This window comes from Lytechinus variegatus, chromosome 11 (genome assembly GCF_018143015.1).
Source record: "Lytechinus variegatus isolate NC3 chromosome 11, Lvar_3.0, whole genome shotgun sequence".
NCBI lineage: Eukaryota > Metazoa > Echinodermata > Echinoidea > Temnopleuroida > Toxopneustidae > Lytechinus > Lytechinus variegatus.
In genome coordinates this window covers 1173780-1189708 of record NC_054750.1, presented here as the reverse complement: position 1 = coordinate 1189708, position 15929 = coordinate 1173780, and the positions used below count along the sequence as shown (strand labels likewise).

At 35.4% G+C, this 15929-nt stretch overlaps 2 protein-coding genes across 7 annotated transcripts in view; both read right to left on the bottom strand.

Annotated features, from left to right (window-relative positions):
- The window catches only part of LOC121423725 (receptor-type tyrosine-protein phosphatase delta-like), a 103727-nt gene that overhangs the window by 80843 nt on the left and 6955 nt on the right, over window positions 1-15929 (bottom strand). The gene's annotated exons all lie outside the window — the stretch shown is intronic.
- Window positions 1440-12557, bottom strand: LOC121423726 (fibropellin-1-like). The gene is made up of 9 exons (XM_041619168.1): window positions 12346-12557; window positions 11011-11127; window positions 9677-9793; window positions 8343-8459; window positions 7011-7127; window positions 5676-5792; window positions 4341-4457; window positions 3006-3122; window positions 1440-1787 (listed from the first exon to the last, which is right to left on the bottom strand). Exons 1-9 carry the CDS (start codon window positions 12503-12505, stop codon window positions 1642-1644), a joined length of 1125 nt encoding a protein of 374 aa, XP_041475102.1. The 5' UTR covers window positions 12506-12557; the 3' UTR covers window positions 1440-1641.

The following is a 15929-nucleotide window of genomic DNA, read 5'->3' as shown; positions in this document are numbered from 1 at the left end:
GACTAGTTGAAAGTTCAATATCTGCTACCATGATTTATCATAACTTAATCATGAATAAACTAGACAAATGACCTACCAATGTAAAGCTTAGAATCTCCTCTTTCATCTGTTATTACTTATATTATTCCTCATTCACGCATGAGTGAGCAAAAACAATTTGAAGAAAGGATGCCAAAAACTCATTTGGCGGGGGTATCTGAATTTCAAAAATAAAATCTAATGACTAGTTGAAAGTTCAATATCTGCTCTTTTCTTTGATACCTTAATCGCAGAAAATGGTCAAGAAGTAAAAAAGTTATGATCCCACGAAACAATGCTTGTATTTCCATAATTTCATTAAATAAATGTGTTTTCACCAGTTTCCCACAGAAGCTATCGCACGGTAACAAAAGACTTAAGGCATGGCTGATCGTCAACAAAAGGAGTGTCAAATGAGTTTGAATACTAGCCTGCAACCTCTTCATTTTATGAAATTATTGAAATTCAAGCCTTATTTCAAGTAACCAGAACTTTGTTATTTCTTGACCATTTCCTGTAATTGAGGTATCATATTAAAGAGCAGATATTGAACTTTTTAAAAATGGGTTTTCTTTTTAACACCCACATACGGCCCGCCAAGTGACTTTTTGGTATCCCCTTTTCAAATTGTTTTTGCTCACTCATGCGTGAATGAGAAATAATCTAAGTAATTTCAGATGAAAGAGAAGATTCTAAGCTTTAAAATGGTAGGTCATTCGTCTATTGTATTTGTGATTAAGTTATGATAAATCATCGATAAATCTTGGTTTCATTTTTTGTGGGACGCACTGTATATTAATATCACTTTAAACAGTGACTTAATGAAAATTTCTTTTAATTACTCAAAGAACAAATAGGAGGATTGCAGTGATATATTTCCAGTGCTTTTAAATGTCAGTTTTTGCGAAAGCTCCATATAAAGTGAATGCCATTCATCCAATTTATTACTTGATCATATAAATGCATCTGCCCTCAAATGGTTTTAATACAGTGATGTGTTTTAGTGGATTAATTTCTGAGTTTGCATCTCAAAATGACATATTTGCATATGTTTTCTTGTTTGAATAAAATCCCTTAGTAAAAAAAGATGGCGAAAATTTTGAGAAATAACATTTGTCATTCATAGCTTTCTATATATATATATATATATTCAATTACTGGGGTACTGAATTTGAAAAGTAAGAGATAAATTTGAATTCTAACAGCTGAAAAAAAATCAATGACCACTACACTTTTGTAATATTAGAATATCAGAAGATATTATTATGATTTACATTACTCACTGTTTACCAAATCGAGCTTTTAGTTTTTATAAATAAAGAGAAATCTAAAAAAAATATGACTTTTAACAAAAAAATCAAATACATATATCCTTCTAAAAAAAAATATTTATATTCTGCAAATGAGCAAGGTTTGAGCAAACCCAGAATTCATGAACTCCATCTATGTATAACATTCTAAAATAAATAAAAGTTTTATCGTATTATTGGTATACTGTCAAAACATAGCAGAATAATGTGTAATTGTGACCTCTTTGTATAGGAATGTGAAGTGTTTCATACAATTTCATTCAAACTACATTCTGCTTTGAAAGTCTACAAAGCCATTGCATTTCTGTTTAAGTCACAATGCAAAGGCTAGTATGAACATACTTATTTCACATGTGTCTCCTGTAAATCCTGTCATTGCACAGTCACATGTGAAGGAATTAGGTCCATCCGTACATGTGCCTCCATTCTTACATGGATCAGACATACAATCATTAATATCTGATGAAAGAAAAACATTATCATGAATATCAAAACAAAGCATGAATAAAACACATGGAACTAAGGTTACCAAAGGTAAACAAAAACTGCAAACCGTTTTTCCATTAATGTCATTGATTTATTATCAACTACGGTACGCATATAATTTGTGAAATACAAATATCCAATCACAAACTGCTTCAGTCCCTTCTCACGGTGACGATCATAGGACCAAAGAAGTCTACTATGAATAGAATATTATTCAGATGATGATTACAGTCACCTGTTAGTGAATTCATTATCTAAGCAATGAATTTCTTCATAGGTCCATGGTAAAATGTACTACATTTGAAAAGCCTTCTTACACATGACCGAATTGCCTGAAATATGCCTTGCAATGGCTGGCGAAAGACAATGTCCTTTAAATCGTTTTCAATGGTAAATGATAGTACATGTAAATCATATTTATCCTTCGTGTTTGGGTTCGTACACCTTCTGATCTTAAAGCTGTGATTATTCAAATTCATGCAGAAATTTTGAACATGTTTTAAATTCCCTGACGAATTGAAAAGTCGTTGGTCATCTGTTTGAATTTGCATCTCTTATCTAGTTTGCGGTTTCGTTCTTGTGCTATTGTCGCGCATAGTTCCTCATCTCGCTTTTACCACAGTGGACCGATCTCGAAAGAACCCTTAAAGAAGCAAAACGATGACACAAACTTGCAAGAATGCCTGATCAATTCCCTCGACTTTGTTTCAAATCGCACGCCACATCAAACCATTGCTCACTGTTGGGTTATATCAACCCTTCGCTCGACTTCGGCTGCAATTTACTGAAAGAGGTGAACCCAAAAATCTATATCCTTCGCGCATGTCATATTTATCCTTCGCTTACAGTTCACTGATGAAATTTGACAATAGTTACTGATCGCATCATTTGACGGAAATTTTATTGAATTTGTTGAATTTGCATTTATTTTGTGCATTTTTCCCATCCGTCACCCTTCGTCCGCCTACATTTGGTCAGGAGTGAGGGGGCTTTAAAATACGACAAAATTAGTTTTATCCTACTATTTGGTATGCCATCAAAACATAGCAGAATAATGTGGAATTGTGACCTCTTTGTATAGGAATGTGAAGTGTTTCATACAATTTCATTCAAACTACATTCTGCTTTGAAAGTCTACAAAGCCATTGCATTTCTGTTTAAGTCACAATGCAAAGGCTAGTATGAACATACTTATTTCACATGTGTCTCCTGTAAATCCTGTCATTGCACAGTCACATGTGAAGGAATTAGGTCCATCCGTACATGTGCCTCCATTCTTACATGGATCAGACATACAATCATTAATATCTGATGAAAGAAAAACATTATCATGAATATCAAAACAAAGCATGAATAAAACACATGGAACTAAGGTTACCAAAGGTAAACAAAAACTGCAAACCGTTTTTCCATTAATGTCATTGATTTATTATGAACTACGGTACGCATATAATTTGTGAAATACAAATATCCAATCACAAACTGCTTCAGTCCCTTCTCACGGTGACGATCATAGGACCAAAGAAGTCTACTATGAATAGAATATTATTCAGATGATGATTACAGTCACCTGTTAGTGAATTCATTATCTAAGCAATGAATTTCTTCATAGGTCCATGGTAAAATGTACTACATTTGAAAAGCCTTCTTACACCTGACCGAATTGCCTGAAATATGCCTTGCAATGGCTGGCGAAAGACAATGTCCTTTAAATCGTTTTCAATGGTAAATGATAGTACATGTAAATCATATTTATCCTTCGTGTTTGGTTTCGTACACCTTCTGATCTTAAAGCTGTGATTATTCAAATTCATGCAGAAATTTTGAACATGTTTTAAATTCCCTGACGAATTGAAAAGTCGTTGGTCATCTGTTTGAATTTGCATCTCTTATCTAGTTTGCGGTTTCGTTCTTGTGCTATTGTCGCGCATAGTTCCTCATCTCGCTTTTACCACAGTGGACCGATCTCAAAAGAACCAATAAAGAAGCAAAACGATGACACAAACTTGCAAGAATGCCTGATCAATTCCCTCGACTTTGTTTCAAATCGCACGCCACATCAAACCATTGCTCACTGTTGGGTTATATCAACCCTTCGCTCGACTTCGGCTGCAATTTACTGAAAGAGGTGAACCCAAAAATCTATATCCTTCGCGCATGTCATATTTATCCTTCGCTTACAGTTCACTGATGAAATTTGACAATAGTTACTGATCGCATCATTTGACGGAAATTTTATTGAATTTGTTGAATTTGCATTTATTTTGTGCATTTTTCCCATCCGTCACCCTTCGTCCGCCTACATTTGGTCAGGAGTGAGGGGGCTTTAAAATACGACAAAATTAGTTTTATCCTACTATTTGGTATGCCATCAAAACATAGCAGAATAATGTGGAATTGTGACCTCTTTGTATAGGAATGTGAAGTGTTTCATACAATTTCATTCAAACTACATTCTGCTTTGAAAGTCTACAAAGCCATTGCATTTCTGTTTAAGTCACAATGCAAAGGCTAATATGAACATACTTATTTCACATGTGTCTCCTGTAAATCCTGTCATTGCACAGTCACATGTGAAGGAATTAGGTCCATCCGTACATGTGCCTCCATTCTTACATGGATCAGACATACAATCATTAATATCTGATGAAAGAAAAACATTATCATGAATATCAAAACAAAGCATGAATAAAACACATGGAACTAAGGTTACCAAAGGTAAACAAAAACTGCAAACCGTTTTTCCATTAATGTCATTGATTTATTATGAACTACGGTACGCATATAATTTGTGAAATACAAATATCCAATCACAAACTGCTTCAGTCCCTTCTCACGGTGACGATCATAGGACCAAAGAAGTCTACTATGAATAGAATATTATTCAGATGATGATTACAGTCACCTGTTAGTGAATTCATTATCTAAGCAATGAATTTCTTCATAGGTCCATGGTAAAATGTACTACATTTGAAAAGCCTTCTTACACATGACCGAATTGCCTGAAATATGCCTTGCAATGGCTGGCGAAAGACAATGTCCTTTAAATCGTTTTCAATGGTAAATGATAGTACATGTAAATCATATTTATCCTTCGTGTTTGGGTTCGTACACCTTCTGATCTTAAAGCTGTGATTATTCAAATTCATGCAGAAATTTTGAACATGTTTTAAATTCCCTGACGAATTGAAAAGTCGTTGGTCATCTGTTTGAATTTGCATCTCTTATCTAGTTTGCGGTTTCGTTCTTGTGCTATTGTCGCGCATAGTTCCTCATCTCGCTTTTACCACAGTGGACCGATCTCGAAAGAACCCTTAAAGAAGCAAAACGATGACACAAACTTGCAAGAATGCCTGATCAATTCCCTCGACTTTGTTTCAAATCGCACGCCACATCAAACCATTGCTCACTGTTGGGTTATATCAACCCTTCGCTCGACTTCGGCTGCAATTTACTGAAAGAGGTGAACCCAAAAATCTATATCCTTCGCGCATGTCATATTTATCCTTCGCTTACAGTTCACTGATGAAATTTGACAATAGTTACTGATCGCATCATTTGACGGAAATTTTATTGAATTTGTTGAATTTGCATTTATTTTGTGCATTTTTCCCATCCGTCACCCTTCGTCCGCCTACATTTGGTCAGGAGTGAGGGGGCTTTAAAATACGACAAAATTAGTTTTATCCTACTATTTGGTATGCCATCAAAACATAGCAGAATAATGTGGAATTGTGACCTCTTTGTATAGGAATGTGAAGTGTTTCATACAATTTCATTCAAACTACATTCTGCTTTGAAAGTCTACAAAGCCATTGCATTTCTGTTTAAGTCACAATGCAAAGGCTAGTATGAACATACTTATTTCACATGTGTCTCCTGTAAATCCTGTCATTGCACAGTCACATGTGAAGGAATTAGGTCCATCCGTACATGTGCCTCCATTCTTACATGGATCAGACATACAATCATTAATATCTGATGAAAGAAAAACATTATCATGAATATCAAAACAAAGCATGAATAAAACACATGGAACTAAGGTTACCAAAGGTAAACAAAAACTGCAAACCGTTTTTCCATTAATGTCATTGATTTATTATGAACTACGGTACGCATATAATTTGTGAAATACAAATATCCAATCACAAACTGCTTCAGTCCCTTCTCACGGTGACGATCATAGGACCAAAGAAGTCTACTATGAATAGAATATTATTCAGATGATGATTACAGTCACCTGTTAGTGAATTCATTATCTAAGCAATGAATTTCTTCATAGGTCCATGGTAAAATGTACTACATTTGAAAAGCCTTCTTACACCTGACCGAATTGCCTGAAATATGCCTTGCAATGGCTGGCGAAAGACAATGTCCTTTAAATCGTTTTCAATGGTAAATGATAGTACATGTAAATCATATTTATCCTTCGTGTTTGGTTTCGTACACCTTCTGATCTTAAAGCTGTGATTATTCAAATTCATGCAGAAATTTTGAACATGTTTTAAATTCCCTGACGAATTGAAAAGTCGTTGGTCATCTGTTTGAATTTGCATCTCTTATCTAGTTTGCGGTTTCGTTCTTGTGCTATTGTCGCGCATAGTTCCTCATCTCGCTTTTACCACAGTGGACCGATCTCAAAAGAACCAATAAAGAAGCAAAACGATGACACAAACTTGCAAGAATGCCTGATCAATTCCCTCGACTTTGTTTCAAATCGCACGCCACATCAAACCATTGCTCACTGTTGGGTTATATCAACCCTTCGCTCGACTTCGGCTGCAATTTACTGAAAGAGGTGAACCCAAAAATCTATATCCTTCGCGCATGTCATATTTATCCTTCGCTTACAGTTCACTGATGAAATTTGACAATAGTTACTGATCGCATCATTTGACGGAAATTTTATTGAATTTGTTGAATTTGCATTTATTTTGTGCATTTTTCCCATCCGTCACCCTTCGTCCGCCTACATTTGGTCAGGAGTGAGGGGGCTTTAAAATACGACAAAATTAGTTTTATCCTACTATTTGGTATGCCATCAAAACATAGCAGAATAATGTGGAATTGTGACCTCTTTGTATAGGAATGTGAAGTGTTTCATACAATTTCATTCAAACTACATTCTGCTTTGAAAGTCTACAAAGCCATTGCATTTCTGTTTAAGTCACAATGCAAAGGCTAATATGAACATACTTATTTCACATGTGTCTCCTGTAAATCCTGTCATTGCACAGTCACATGTGAAGGAATTAGGTCCATCCGTACATGTGCCTCCATTCTTACATGGATCAGACATACAATCATTAATATCTGATGAAAGAAAAACATTATCATGAATATCAAAACAAAGCATGAATAAAACACATGGAACTAAGGTTACCAAAGGTAAACAAAAACTGCAAACCGTTTTTCCATTAATGTCATTGATTTATTATGAACTACGGTACGCATATAATTTGTGAAATACAAATATCCAATCACAAACTGCTTCAGTCCCTTCTCACGGTGACGATCATAGGACCAAAGAAGTCTACTATGAATAGAATATTATTCAGATGATGATTACAGTCACCTGTTAGTGAATTCATTATCTAAGCAATGAATTTCTTCATAGGTCCATGGTAAAATGTACTACATTTGAAAAGCCTTCTTACACCTGACCGAATTGCCTGAAATATGCCTTGCAATGGCTGGCGAAAGACAATGTCCTTTAAATCGTTTTCAATGGTAAATGATAGTACATGTAAATCATATTTATCCTTTGTGTTTGGGTTCGTACACCTTCTGATCTTAAAGCTGTGATTGTTCAAATTCGTGCAGAAATTTTGAACATGTTTCAAATTTCCTGACGAATTGAAAAATCGTTAGTCATCTGTTCGAATTTTCATCTCTTATCTAGTTTGCAGTTTCGTTCTTGTGGTATTGTCCCGCATAGTTCCTCATCGCGCTTTTACCAAAGTGGACCGATCTCGAAGCAAAACGATGACACAAACTTGCAAGAATGCCTGATCTATTCCCTCGTCTTTGTTTCAAATTGCACGCCACATGAAACCACTGCTCACTGTTGGTTCGTCTTTTGGGTTATATCAACCCTTCGCTCGACTTCGGCTGCAATTTACTCAAAGAGGTGAACCCAAAAATCTATATCCTTTGCACATGTCATATTTATGCTTCGCTTACAGTTCGCTGATGAAATTTGACAATAGTTACTGATCGCATGATTTAGCGGAAATTTTATTGGATTTGTTGAATTCGCATGTATTTTGTGCATTTTTCCCATCCGTCACCCTTCATCCGCCTACATTTGGTCAGGAGTGAGGGGGCTGTAAAATAAGACAAAATTAGTTTTATCCTACTATTTGGTATGCCATCAAAACATAGCAGAATAATGTGGAATTGTGACCTCTTTGTATAGGAATGTGAAGTGTTTCATACGATTTCATTCAAACTACATTCTGCTTTGAAAGTCTACAAAGCCATTGCATTTCTGTTTAAGTCACAATGCAAAGGCTAGTATGAACATACTTATTTCACATGTGTCTCCTGTAAATCCTGTCATTGCACAGTCACATGTGAAGGAATTAGGTCCATCCGTACATGTGCCTCCATTCTTACATGGATCAGACATACAATCATTAATATCTGATGAAAGAAAAACATTATCATGAATATCAAAACAAAGCATGAATAAAACACATGGAACTATTAGGTTACCAAAGGTAAACAAAAACTGCAAACCGTTTTTCCATAAATGTCATTGATTTATTATCAACTACGGTACGCATATAATTTGTGAAATACAAATATCCAATCACAAACTGCTTCAGTCCCTTCTCACGGTGACGATCATAGGACCAAAGAAGTCTACTATGAATAGAATATTATTCAGATGATGATTACAGTCACCTGTTGGTGAATTCATTATCTAAGCAATGAATTTCTTCATAGGTCCATGGTAAAATGTACATTTGAAAAGCCTTCTTACACCTGACCGAATTGCCTGAAATATGCCTTGCAATGGCTGGCGAAAGACAATGTCCTTTAAATCGTTTTCAATGGTAAATGATAGTACATGTAAATCATATTTATCCTTCGTGTTTGGGTTCGTACACCTTCTGATCTTAAAGCTGTGATTATTCAAATTCATGCAGAAATTTTGAACATGTTTTAAATTTCCTGACGAATTGAAAAGTCGTTGGTCATCTGTTTGAATTTGCATCTCTTATCTAGTTTGCGGTTTCGTTCTTGTGCTATTGTCGCGCATAGTTCCTCATCTCGCTTTTACCACAGTGGACCGATCTCGAAAGAACCAATAAAGAAGCAAAACGATGACACAAACTTGCAAGAATGCCTGATCAATTCCCTCGACTTTGTTTCAAATCGCACGCCACATCAAACCATTGCTCACTGTTGGGTTATATCAACCCTTCGCTCGACTTCGGCTGCAATTTACTGAAAGAGGTGAACCCAAAAATCTATATCCTTCGCGCATGTCATATTTATCCTTCGCTTACAGTTCACTGATGAAATTTGACAATAGTAACTGATCGCATCATTTGACGGAAATTTTATTGAATTTGTTGAATTTGCATTTATTTTGTGCATTTTTCCCATCCGTCACCCTTCGTCCGCCTACATTTGGTCAGGAGTGAGGGGGCTTTAAAATACGACAAAATTAGTTTTATCCTACAATTTGGTATGCCATCAAAACATAGCAGAATAATGTGGAATTGTGACCTCTTTGTATAGGAATGTGAAGTGTTTCATACGATTTCATTCAAACTACATTCTGCTTTGAAAGTCTACAAAGCCATTCCATTTCTGTTTAAGTCACAATGCAAAGGCTAATATGAACATACTTATTTCACATGTGTCTCCTGTAAATCCTGTCATTGCACAGTCACATGTGAAGGAATTAGGTCCATCCGTACATGTGCCTCCATTCTTACATGGATCAGACATACAATCATTAATATCTGATGAAAGAAAAACATTATCATGAATATCAAAACAAAGCATGAATAAAACACATGGAACTATTAGGTTACCAAAGGTAAACAAAAACTGCAAACCGTTTTTCCATAAATGTCATTGATTTATTATCAACTACGGTACGCATATAATTTGTGAAATACAAATATCCAATCACAAACTGCTTCAGTCCCTTCTCACGGTGACGATCATAGGACCAAAGAAGTCTACTATGAATAGAATATTATTCAGATGATGATTACAGTCACCTGTTGGTGAATTCATTATCTAAGCAATGAATTTCTTCATAGGTCCATGGTAAAATGTACATTTGAAAAGCCTTCTTACACCTGACCGAATTGCCTGAAATATGCCTTGCAATGGCTGGCGAAAGACAATGTCCTTTAAATCGTTTTCAATGGTAAATGATAGTACATGTAAATCATATTTATCCTTCGTGTTTGGGTTCGTACACCTTCTGATCTTAAAGCTGTGATTATTCAAATTCATGCAGAAATTTTGAACATGTTTTAAATTTCCTGACGAATTGAAAAGTCGTTGGTCATCTGTTTGAATTTGCATCTCTTATCTAGTTTGCGGTTTCGTTCTTGTGCTATTGTCGCGCATAGTTCCTCATCTCGCTTTTACCACAGTGGACCGATCTCGAAAGAACCAATAAAGAAGCAAAACGATGACACAAACTTGCAAGAATGCCTGATCAATTCCCTCGACTTTGTTTCAAATCGCACGCCACATCAAACCATTGCTCACTGTTGGGTTATATCAACCCTTCGCTCGACTTCGGCTGCAATTTACTGAAAGAGGTGAACCCAAAAATCTATATCCTTCGCGCATGTCATATTTATCCTTCGCTTACAGTTCACTGATGAAATTTGACAATAGTTACTGATCGCATCATTTGACGGAAATTTTATTGAATTTGTTGAATTTGCATTTATTTCGTGCATTTTTCCCATCCGTCACCCTTCGTCCGCCTACATTTGGTCAGGAGTGAGGGGGCTTTAAAATACGACAAAATTAGTTTTATCCTACAATTTGGTATGCCATCAAAACATAGCAGAATAATGTGGAATTGTGACCTCTTTGTATAGGAATGTGAAGTGTTTCATACGATTTCATTCAAACTACATTCTGCTTTGAAAGTCTACAAAGCCATTCCATTTCTGTTTAAGTCACAATGCAAAGGCTAATATGAACATACTTATTTCACATGTGTCTCCTGTAAATCCTGTCATTGCACAGTCACATGTGAAGGAATTAGGTCCATCCGTACATGTGCCTCCATTCTTACATGGATCAGACATACAATCATTAATATCTGATGAAAGAAAAACATTATCATGAATATCAAAACAAAGCATGAATAAAACACATGGAACTAAGGTTACCAAAGGTAAACAAAAACTGCAAACCGTTTTTCCATTAATGTCATTGATTTATTATCAACTACGGTACGCATATAATTTGTGAAATACAAATATCCAATCACAAACTGCTTCAGTCCCTTCTCACGGTGACGATCATAGGACCAAAGAAGTCTACTATGAATAGAATATTATTCAGATGATGATTACAGTCACCTGTTAGTGAATTCATTATCTAAGCAATGAATTTCTTCATAGGTCCATGGTAAAATGTACTACATTTGAAAAGCCTTCTTACACCTGACCGAATTGCCTGAAATATGCCTTGCAATGGCTGGCGAAAGACAATGTCCTTTAAATCGTTTTCCATGGTAAATGATAGTACATGTAAATCATATTTATCCTTCGTGTTTGGGTTCGTACACCTTCTGATCTTAAAGCTGTGATTATTCAAATTCATGCAGAAATTTTGAACATGTTTTAAATTCCCTGACGAATTGAAAAGTCGTTGGTCATCTGTTTGAATTTGCATCTCTTATCTAGTTTGCGGTTTCGTTCTTGTGCTATTGTCGCGCATAGTTCCTCATCTCGCTTTTACCACAGTGGACCGATCTCGAAAGAACCAATAAAGAAGCAAAACGATGACACAAACTTGCAAGAATGCCTGATCAATTCCCTCGACTTTGTTTCAAATCGCACGCCACATCAAACCATTGCTCACTGTTGGGTTATATCAACCCTTCGCTCGACTTCGGCTGCAATTTACTGAAAGAGGTGAACCGAAAAATCTATATCCTTCGCGCATGTCATATTTATCCTTCGCTTACAGTTCACTGATGAAATTTGACAATAGTTACTGATCGCATCATTTGACGGAAATTTTATTGAATTTGTTGAATTTGCATTTATTTTGTGCATTTTTCCCATCCGTCACCCTTCGTCCGCCTACATTTGGTCAGGAGTGAGGGGGCTTTAAAATACGACAAAATTAGTTTTATCCTACTATTTGGTATGCCATCAAAACATAGCAGAATAATGTGGAATTGTGACCTCTTTGTATAGGAATGTGAAGTGTTTCATACAATTTCATTCAAACTACATTCTGCTTTGAAAGTCTACAAAGCCATGGCATTTCTGTTTAAGTCACAATGCAAAGGCTAATATGAACATACTTATTTCACATGTGTCTCCTGTAAATCCTGTCATTGCACAGTCACATGTGAAGGAATTAGGTCCATCCGTACATGTGCCTCCATTCTTACATGGATCAGACATACAATCATTAATATCTGATGAAAGAAAAACATTATCATGAATATCAAAACAAAGCATGAATAAAACACATGGAACTAAGGTTACCAAAGGTAAACAAAAACTGCAAACCGTTTTTCCATTAATGTCATTGATTTATTATGAACTACGGTACGCATATAATTTGTGAAATACAAATATCCAATCACAAACTGCTTCAGTCCCTTCTCACGGTGACGATCATAGGACCAAAGAAGTCTACTATGAATAGAATATTATTCAGATGATGATTACAGTCACCTGTTAGTGAATTCATTATCTAAGCAATGAATTTCTTCATAGGTCCATGGTAAAATGTACTACATTTGAAAAGCCTTCTTACACCTGACCGAATTGCCTGAAATATGCCTTGCAATGGCTGGCGAAAGACAATGTCCTTTAAATCGTTTTCAATGGTAAATGATAGTACATGTAAATCATATTTATCCTTTGTGTTTGGGTTCGTACACCTTCTGATCTTAAAGCTGTGATTGTTCAAATTCGTGCAGAAATTTTGAACATGTTTCAAATTTCCTGACGAATTGAAAAATCGTTAGTCATCTGTTCGAATTTTCATCTCTTATCTAGTTTGCAGTTTCGTTCTTGTGCTATTGTCCCGCAAAGTTCCTCATCGCGCTTTTACCAAAGTGGACCGATCTCGAAGCAAAACGATGACACAAACTTGCAAGAATGCCTGATCTATTCCCTCGTCTTTGTTTCAAATTGCACGCCACATCAAACCACTGCTCACTGTTGGTTCGTCTTTTGGGTTATATCAACCCTTCGCTCGACTTCGGCTGCAATTTACTCAAAGAGGTGAACCCCAAAAAATCTATATCCTTCGCGCAAGTCATAGTTATGCTTCGCTTACAGTTCACTGATGAAATTCGACAATAGTTACTGATCGCATCATTTGACGGAAATTTTATTGAATTTGTTGAATTCGCATGTATTTTGTGCATTTTCCTATCCGTCACCTTCGTCCGCCTACATTTGGTCAGGAGTGAGGGGGCTTTAAAATACAACAAAATTAGTTTTATCCTAATATTTGGTATGCCATCAAAACATAGCAGAATAATGTGGAATTGTGACCTCTTTGTATAGGAATGTGAAGTGTTTCATACGATTTCATTCAAACTACATTCTGCTTTGAAAGTCTACAAAGCCATTGCATTTCTGTTTAAGTCACAATGCAAAGGCTAGTATGAACATACTTATTTCACATGTGTCTCCTGTAAATCCTGTCATTGCACAGTCACATGTGAAGGAATTAGGTCCATCCGTACATGTGCCTCCATTCTTACATGGATCAGACATACAATCATTAATATCTGATGAAAGAAAAAAACATTGTTCTCATGAATATCAAAACAAAGAACTAAAGTCAATTGTTGCATAGTTACTAGACTAGCATATCTTATGTTTATTCAATGAACATCAAATATTTTTACAATCATTTTCCAAATGAAATCGATCTTTAATATTTTTTTTTGGGGGGTATAGATTATTACTATTCAGATCTACATGTTTAATTCTGCTATTTCATAACCTTGCCCAAGCATTATAAACCCCACAATTAATTCCACACAACATACATGTTCAAAAATTATTTTGGTAGGTAAGAGTTTTTTTGTTTTTTTTGCATTTTGAAGAATGAAGTTTGAATATTCTTCTGATATTCAAGTGATGTGAAATTTTCAATGAAAAAGTGTTAAATCAAATGAAGAAACAAAAAAAAAAGTGGAGCGCCTCTGGCAGTCTCACCTGCATCACTCAATTCAATACAGCAGCAGTGCTGGCTTTGAAAAAAACTATAAAATAATTATTCACGAAAAACACCATTCATATAATAATACAATACTAAGTTCATTGACAATAAATGACATTTGACCTTGATCATGCAACCTAAGACTTTTCAGTAATACTTGATTACCCCTATATCCACATTTTATAAACTATATATATAAACTTTGAAAGTTGTTACAGCAATCTAATAATTATCTCCATATGGCCAAAGTTCAATGACCTTAAATGACCTTTGACTTTGGCCATGTGACCTGAAACTTGCATGGGATGTTTAGTGATACTTGAGTACTCCTATGACCAAATTTAATGAATCAGATCTATAAACTTTCAAAGTTATGATGGTAATTCAACAGATACCCCCAACTTGGCAAACGTTCATTGACCCTAAATGACCTTTGACCTTGGTCATGTGACTTAAAACTCTGGCAGAATGTTTACTACTTGATTAACCTTATGTCTAGGTTTCATGAACTAGGTCCATTTATTTTCTAAGTTATGATGATATTTCAAAATCCTAACCTCAGGTTAAGATTTTGATGTTGACTCCCAACATGGTCAAAGTTTATTGACCCTAAATGACCTTTGACCTTAATCATGTGACCTGAAACTCACGCAAGATGTTCAATAATAATTGATTAAGCTTATGGCCACGTTTCATGAACTAGGTCCATATACTTTCTAAGTTATGCTGTCATTTCAAAAACTTAACCTTTGGTTAAAATTTTGGTGTTGATGCCGCCGCCGAAAAAGCGGCGTCTATAGCCTGACTCTGCTTTGAGACAAAAACTAATAGTGCTCCAGAAAATAAAGTACATGTATGATTCTGCAACCTGCAAGACAAATCGCAAATTACCTACTTTCAATGATATTATATTTTCTCCAATATGATAGTGTCAAGAATAATGTAAAACCTCAATCATGGAATACAAAAATTAGCGTGTTCTTTATAATGTTTGGATATATATTTTGTCAAATAAGGGCAACATTCAACATATATTATTTCTAGTTCTTTTTATTCAATAAAGTCTGAAAGCCACTAGATGCAATTTAGAATCTGTTTAAAGCAACAATGCAAAGGCTGGTATGAACATAATCACTTCACACATTGTTCCTTTTAATTGTGTCACATAGTTACACATGAAAACTCCATCCTCACATTTGCTGCCACTGCTACAGGGATGAGGCAAGCAATCATAAATATCTAAATATGACAAGTGGAATACCTCTGGCCGTCTCACCTGCATCACGCGGTTCAATATAGCAGCAGTGCTGACTTTGAATACTACTCTAACTCGCACAAGATGTTCAGTGATACATGGTTACTCTTATGTCCACTTTTTATGAACTAGACCAATAAACTTACAGAGATATGATGGTTATTCAACAAAAAAACCCAACATGGACAAAGTTCATTGACCTTACATGACCTTTGACCTTGATCATGTGACCTGAAACTTGCACAGGATGTTCAGTGATACTTGATTACTCTTATGTACAAGTTTCATGAATCAGATCTATAAACTTTTAAAGTTATGATGTAATTCAACAGATACATCCAATTCGACCAAAGTTCATTGACCTTTGACCTTGGTCATGTGACCTGAAACGCGCACAGGATGTTCAGAGATACTTGATTACTCTAATGTCCAAGTTTAATGTA